This window comes from Centroberyx affinis, unplaced genomic scaffold, assembly GCF_046629955.1.
Source record: "Centroberyx affinis isolate AG114_WGS23_722 - 3 ecotype Tasmania unplaced genomic scaffold, CSIRO-AGI_Caff_v1 ptg002015l_1, whole genome shotgun sequence".
Classification (NCBI taxonomy): Eukaryota; Metazoa; Chordata; class Actinopteri; order Beryciformes; family Berycidae; genus Centroberyx; species Centroberyx affinis.
In genome coordinates this window covers 267,501-275,674 of record NW_027280357.1, presented here as the reverse complement: position 1 = coordinate 275,674, position 8,174 = coordinate 267,501, and the positions used below count along the sequence as shown (strand labels likewise).

The window sequence follows — 8,174 nt, the reverse complement described above, 5'->3', positions numbered from 1 at the left end:
ATCTTCAGAGGAAACCTGTTCAGTATTGTGAGTTTTTAAAGGAAATTAAAATCCCTGAAAATATAAAATGAAACTTCAGCTCATTCAAGTGTGACAGTGACAGTGCATCCGTTCTTTTCTCCTCCCGTCTCTCAGCTTTCTGTGTCGGGAAAAACGTTCCAGCAGCAATATCTTGAAGAATCTTGAAGAACATTTACCATGTGGATTGATTTAATTTGATTGATTCATTCAAGTGTTTTTTTTGGGGGGGTTTTTTTGCAGCTTGAACAAGGTGGACAGACACAAAACAGAGAACTACTGGAGTCTGGACAGACAGGCTGACCGAGACTAGACAATAGAGACCAGTAGAAAGACCAACCAAACACTGTCGACCGGCTCATCAATCAACTGCCAATATTCAGCCGGTTAATGACAGAGAGAGAGAGAGAAAGAGAGAGAAAGAGAGAGAGAGAGAGAGAGCAACAGACTGATAAAAACCAGTCAGCAGCTAACAGACCAAAAGCTCACTGACTGACTGGCATCAACAGACGGAGCAGCAACAGAGGAGGGAAGGTAGATACAAACATTTTATTGTTTCAGGGTTTTTTTACTGTTCTGATCTTCTGGTTTATTTTGGTTTCATGTCTTTGTGTTTTCTTGTCTGTTCAGTTTTTTTGTCATCTTTTGTCTTTTCTTGTCTTTTTGTTTTATCCTGTCTCGTCTTTTTTGTCCTTTGTGTCTTTTTCATCTCTTCTTTTTGTCTTCTTGTCTATCTGTCTTGTCTTTTTTGTCTTTTCTTGTCTATCTGTCTTGTCTTTTTTGTCTTTTCTTGTCTTTGTTTGTCTTTTTTGCCCTTTCTTTACTTTTCTCGTATTTTCTTATGTTTTCTTTTTTGTCTTTTCTTCTCTTGACTTTTTGGTCTTTTTTCATCTCATCTTTTTTTCTTCTCTTGTCTATCTGTCTCGTCTTGTCTTTTTGTCTTTTCTTGTCTATCTGTCTCGTCTTGTCTTTTTGTCTTTTCTTGTCTCTTCTTTTTGTCTTCTCTTGTCTCTCGTCTTTTTGTCATTTCTTGTCTCTTCTTTTTGTCTTCTCTTGTCTTTCTGTCTCGTCTTGTCTTTTTGTCTTTTCTTGTCTCTTCTTTTTGTCTTCTCTTGTCTCTCGTCTTTTTGTCATTTCTTGTCTCTTCTTTTTGTCTTCTCTTGTCTTTCTATCTTGTCTTGTCTTTTTTGTCTTTTCTTGTCTTTACTTGTCTAATCTTTTCTTTTTTGCCCTTTCTTTACTCTTCTTGTCTTTTCTTATGTTTTCTTTTCCTTTTTGTTTTCTTTTTTGTCTTTTCTTCTCTTGACTTTTTGGTCATATTTTTTATCTTGTCTTTTTTTGTCTTATCTTGTCTCATCTTTTCTTTTCTCATCTTTTCTTATCTATTTTCCTTTTTTGGTCTTGTCTTGTTTTTTTTGGTCTTGTCTGGTCTTTTTTTCTCAGCTTGTCTGGTCTTTTTTTCTCAGCTTGTCTGGTCTTCCATCAGATTGACCATCCTTTCCCCTTAAAAAAAATTTCCCAGTATATGTTTGTTTGTTATTACTCTATACAGACTGACTGTAAAAGCGGCCCAGCAGGCAGTCAACAGTCACCCAGACAGTTTGTTCCAGTCGTTCACCCCTCTCCACCCCTCTGCCCCAGGTCGTTGAGGTCGGGCGGAGCGGCGGCGGCGGCGGCGGCGGCGGCGGCGGCGGCCATGTCTCTGCCGGTGGAGCTGAGCTGCCTGCGGGGCTGCGGGGGGGCGGAGAGGGAGGAGGCGCTGGGAACGCTGGAGAAACAGCTGATCTGCCCCATCTGCCTGGAGCTGTTCACCAAGCCGGTCGTCATCCTGCCCTGCCAGCACAACCTGTGCAGGAGGTGTGCCAACGAGCTCTACCAGGTGAGGGTGTGTGTGTGTGTGTGTGTGTGAGTGTGTGTGTGTGTGTGTGTGTGTGTGTGTGGAGGGGGGGTCAATGGGTCAAGTATGGCACCAACACTGCTATGGTTAGTGGTTTCATTACCTGTGTAGCTGGGAGGAGAGTCTATGTGTGAGTGTTTTAGTGTTGGGAGGGAGGGATGTGTGTGTGTGTGTGTGTGTGTGTGTGTGTGTGTGTGTGTGTGTGTGTGAGCATGCATGCGTGTATTTGAGAGTGAGAGAGTGTGTGTTGGGAGGTAGGGGTGAGTGTGTGTGCTCCACAAAGTAACACACATACAATAACACACACACACACACACACACACACTTCACCGCACACATTTTGCACCAAGGGCCTGTACTACGTTGTTCACAAAGCACACACACACTCTGCCAACAAAGTCGAGATCAGATCCTAAACAGGTGTGTGTGTTTGTGTGTTTGTGTGTGTGTGTGTGTGTGTGTGTGTGTGGAGTGGATTATCACTGGCTAAAATGGAACATAGTGTGGACATTTTAAGAGGTTTGCTCACATACATCACGTGAAATTTCTGACCTACATTTGCTGCCATTGTTCAGCTGGTGTGTGTGTGTGCGTGTGTATGTGTGTGTGTGCGTGCGTGTGTGTGTGTGTGTGTGTGTGTGTGTGTGTGTGTGTGTGTTTCGCTATCTTTCTGAGAACCAGTTTGCAGCTCTGGAGTGGTCATTTTGGCAAAGTGAGGTTATCTTGCTATGTGGCTATCTCTTCCTCACTAGTTTAGAATTAGGATTTGGGTGAAGGGTTACAGTTAGAATGAAGACTTTGGTTGGAAAATAATTCAGTTCGTTAGGATTTTACACATTACATCACTACATTAAAAGCCAACAGCTCTGCACAACAACACAGTGCAGGCACATGGATGCTAATCATTCTTATAGGAGAAAAGTGAAAAGATCACAGTGCTCTGGGATACAACGATTAAATAATATGCTAGTGGCCTGCTATCACTCAATATACTGCATACTAAAGTGTTAGCATGGAGCCTACCATCAGTCAACAAAGTGTTAGCATGGAGCTACTATCACTCAACGTACTGTATGCTAAAACATTAGCTTGGAGCTACTATCACTCAACGTACTGTATGCTAAAACGTTAGCATGGAGCTACTATCACTCAACGTACTGTATGCTAAAACGTTAGCTTGGAGCTACTATCACTCAACATACTGTATGCTAAAATGTTAGCATGCGGCACTGGAACTATCTTCCATCGATGGATGATTTTGGTGACTTGGTGTCTTATCTCCCATAAACTCTTCCCCCAAAGAGTTATTATTCTTGTCCTTCCCCCAAAGAGTTTAACCCTAACCATATCAAGGACCCCAAAATGTATAAGACATTTCATAAGACTGTGTCCTAAGGAACAACCTCTTTTTGTTGTTTGATGTTATGACTTAAAAAAAACTTTAAAAAAAAACAACTATCTTTATAGTAGGTGGGGTGATAGCCACAGCAGGGAGTGGACAGTGAAACCTGTGGTCAAAGCAGTCTTTCCTATACATTTTCTTGTTATGCTTACTGTCTAGTAAATTAAATAATGGGCCTAGTGAAATGTTCCTGTATTTGCTGGGACCCCTGGAAGTCCCTGGACCCCACTTTGAACCTCCTGACACGCACGTTAATGACTTTGATTTATGGTTTCTCTTTAAACCGGAGTCTGGACAGCCTCCATGACTCTCAGACACGGAGTCAGGTCACTTGTTTTGTAAAATCAAACACTTTCCTGTCTGGTTTTATTCCAAAAGGAGATACTGATTATTTGGAAACAATGGCACCGACTCCTAAAAAAATTATCACATAAAATTTGAGCAAATTCTTCTACTATCCTTTTAAACGATAGTAGGCAACTTCATGGCTGATAAGACTTATATCATGATAAGACTTATATAACTGGATCCTCTATGTTTTAGAAATATTGAACCTGATAAATTAACGTTACGACAGACGTTTGTCTGTCTGTTTATAAGCAAGATATCTCAAAACATTATGAACAGATTTGGCTGAAATTTGGTGGGCAAATCAATGATCAGTTCATTAGACTTGGTGATTTCCGCCACTAGACGATTATTCATTTTTTAGCCATAACCCATATGTGCTGTGTTTAAGTGCTGGTGGAAAAGTCTGACATCCAGCACTTCCAAGTCGGCTGCTAAACAGCATTGCTTTCACGTGCCGCTTTGTCGTAAAAAATCAAACCCAGCAGACAAACGTTAAACAAACCTAAACCGTTACGGAGGCTGCAGCTTTGAATTTGGAGAATTGTTGAGCGTGGGTGGAGGTTTGTGCTCTACAGACAGACTTCTAGTTTACATATATATACATATATACATAACATAATATTGATGTTGTAGTCCGGTCACAACAGCAAATTTGAAATCCTAGAATATGTCTCCCTCATTTGTTATGTTGTCCATGACCTCCAGTCTTATTTCCAGACCACAAATCCCTCTGAATCCCACGTGTTAGCCAGGCTTTCTCTGCTGGATCAACAAAACACATCACGGGACTGATGAGCTCTATAAATCTCACACACACACACACACACACACACATTTATCCACTGATATTTCCACACACAGGTATCACATGCAGAAACACAGACAACAAGTCTTACACCATGAGAAAAACTGGTACGAACCAGAGATGCCTGCTCATGTAGAACATAGTGTACGTGTGTGTGTGTGTGTGTGTGTGTGTGTGAGAGAATTTGTGTGTCCATCCCTGCATCCGTGTGTGTGAACTTCCACGTGGCATGTGTGTCTATATATGTGTATATTTGCGTGTGTGTGGTATGTGAGAAGGAAACCCAATAGACCCCGCCTCCACTGCCACGCTCATGTTCATGACCTTTGACATTGAAAAGAAGCGGTCTGGTCTGCGAGAAAGACACACACACACACACACACACACAAACACACATACACACACACACATAGAGGCCATGATCAGTTTGATTATTACTTCTCCTGTGTGTGTGCCATTCCAAAAACTCCTTAACTCCTACACCCCCCACCCCCACCTCCACAAGCCCATCTTGTGCCAACCTGAACTCTCTAACCCCGAGTTCCCTTCTCTCTCTTCCAACTCTACCAGACAACTTGAACCTCAGCTCCCTCACCACTATCCCCTCTTCCTTTAGGCCACTGATTCTCAACCTTTTTCATATCAAGGACCATAATTGAGTCCACATTTGGGCCATGGACCCCCATTTGATGAGGTTTTGTCTCTTTGTCTTCTGTCCAGAATTCCATGACTATGTGTGTTGTAGGTAGAGAGATAACAGTGAAACTATGATCAAAACAGTCATTCTTCCACATTCTCTAATTGTGTTAACTTCTTGTAAATGAAATAATGGTGAAGTTCAATAATTCATCAATTTGCTGGGGACCCCCTGGAACCCCCGCAAGGACCCTTGATGGTCCCCGGACCCCACGTTGAGAATCACTGCTTTAGGCCACATCCACACTAACACCGTCCACACGAGCGTTTCAGAAATGATCTCCGTCCATACTGGCGCACCTGAAAACGCATATCACATGACCATTCACGCACACTGGGCATGCTCGTGCCGGTATAAACAGGAAGCAGATTGTCTACTCTGCGGTTGGTTGCTTAGTTGCAGAAAATACTACGGAGGAAGAACAGCAATGGCGAAAAGTACGACCAGAGATTTCTTTGCTTGGACCGACGAACGCCTGTAATTCGTTATCCATGTTGAATTAACCAAGGCTGATGTCTTTTGTTTTCTTCCGGAAAAGGGTCACGTGATAGGGGCGTGACGAATCAGGGACTAAAACGCAATCCCGGAGTTTTCGAACTAAAACGGGGTCAGCAGCTGTTTTCAAAAGTCTCCGTTTTAGGGGTCCGAAAACAGCCGGAGTAGTGTGGACGCTAGGAGGAAACGTAGCAAAAGTTATGCGTTTTAAAACAAAAACCTATTAGTGTGGATGTGGCCTTAGTGTTTTAGCCCCTAGCCAGCACAACACAGTCTGGTGTCAACTCCCAGATCTCCCAGAACCTTCAGTCTCTTCTCTCTCTCCCAGCCCTTCCAGTATGGCTTAAACCCAAATCCCCTAACTCCCAGTACCCCCCTTCCTCAGTCTATCATATTATCTATCCCAGCCCTGTCAGCACCCTCTGACTGACTGATCCTTTACTCTACTCGGCCCTAACCTTAGCCCCAACCCAGCAGTCTGGCTTAGGACTCCTAACTTCCTAACACCTAGTCTTGTGTTTCTTACGATGCGTTCACACCCAGCATGTTTGGAGCGGTAAAAACTCTGCAGTTTTTCCTCCTTTAGTTCAGTTGGTTTGTCCAGGTGTACCATTCAAATTCTGGTGGCACCAAATAACGGCACTGACAGTCCTCTAACAAGGGAACTGTGGTGTGGTTAGTTAGGAGTGAGAACGTAAACCAACCAACTACAGGAAACCACCCCAAAACACAAGGGATTATGGGTAGAAGGAGGCGGATGTTGCCATCTGATAGCCAGCAGTTTCTCATGCTTGTAAAGCCTAGCAGAACAAACTGCAGTCTGGACCGATGCTCTTTCTTCATGTGTTCTTAACTGGTGTGAACACCACAGAAGAAGAGACAGACAAGTCCATCATGCTGAGATAAAGTTACACGGACTGACTCCTCAACTCCTCGCCACCAAAATCTCTTACCTGTCCATTAAACAAGCTACTGTGAGTCCATGTGACTTTTGTTTACCTGGTTTGCTTGGAACAGGGCAGTGTGAACCTAACCTAACCTAACGGAATATAACGGTTATAAAATGGGGTTGTTTTCCTAGTGATTGACAGGTTGCCTGTCCAGTGATTGACAGGTCGCAGATTACAGGCCAATAGTAGACCCTCTGCTTCGCTCCGGCTCCAAAAAATGTCAACATGGCAGCGACCGTAAACCCGATCTTTTGGCTTCAAACGGCCCTTCAGAAACCTATGAGTATTTTACAGTTTATGGTTCAAACCAAAGAAAACAAAGTGAAGGTGAAGATTGCTCCCTTTAGTGTTTTTATCCCTGAACCAGCACAACACAGTCTGATGTCAACTCTCAGATCTCTAACCCCGGTGTCATCTCTCTCTCTCTCTCTCTCTCTCTCTCTCCCTCTCTCTCTCTCTCTCTCTCCCTCTCTCTCTCTCAGATCCATCCATTACTCTTCCAGCTCCTAAACTTAGCCCCGGCCCAGCAGTCTGGCTTAAACCCCAACTCCCTAACCTCTAATCCCCCCCTAAACCCCCTGAGTGTTTTATCCCCTAACCAGTAGAACACATTGGAGTGTAAACCAGCTCTCTCTCTCTCTAACCCCGAGTCAACAAGCATGACCGTCTCTCTCTCTCCCATCGGCTGACTGATCCCCCAGCCAGGCCCAGCAGCAGCTGAGGCTTATTAAAGACGACTATTTCAGGACGCTCTCCCCCTAACCCCTATCCTAACCCCCTATCCTGCCCTCCACTCGTCTGTCCTGCCCTCCGCTCCTCTATCCCTCTCTCTGCTCGTCTATTCCCCTTTTGCGCTCACTCCTTTCATGTTTCCACTGCTGCTGTATTCTCCTCTGATCCTTCCTCTATCTCCCTCTTTCTCACAACCCTCTATATCATCATCTATCTATCTATCTATCTATCTATCTATCTATCTATCTATCTACCTACGATACAATACGATACGACAGGACGTTATTGCCAGATTTCTCTGAAATTTGTCATGCATCATAACAGCTCCGTTCAGAATAAACATAATGACATGACATTGCACATAAAACACATAACCACACCACATTCAATTACATATAAACATCCCAATAGCACTTAAATAGCAGATAAATAGCACAGGGACCCTCCGTTACCCCCATATTGCGCTAAGCCGCTGTATTGCACTCTCCACCCAAAATCCTAATTTTAAATCTATCTATCTATCTATCTATCTATCTATCTATCTATCTATCTAAAGCACTCAGATGCCACTGAGGCCTCGGTTGTTTACTGACAGTATTCACATGGCAGACACTGAACACTTGGGGTGGGAAACTCTATACCTGGAAGATTTGCATATAGGCTATCTATATAAAACTAGCGTTACTTCAACGCCTAAGTGAGGACTTCAGATAGAGATAACAGTTATCAAATTAGCTAGCAATCTTGGAACAACAACCACAACAACTGCTTAAATTTAGCTGGGAAGCTAGTTAGCTTACTAGTCGAGGGGGGTCTGGCTGCAGACC

At 43.5% G+C, this 8,174-nt stretch overlaps 1 protein-coding gene across 1 annotated transcript in view; it reads left to right on the top strand.

Moving 5' to 3' along the window:
• Positions 1-1,714: 1,714 nt before the first annotated feature.
• Positions 1,715-8,174, top strand: part of LOC139653984 (tripartite motif-containing protein 54-like) — a 19,719-nt gene continuing 13,259 nt past the window's right edge. The window contains exon 1 of the mRNA XM_071531004.1: positions 1,715-1,897. Within this exon, the coding sequence (XP_071387105.1) occupies positions 1,715-1,897 (183 nt within the window). The remainder of the gene's footprint in view (positions 1,898-8,174) is intronic.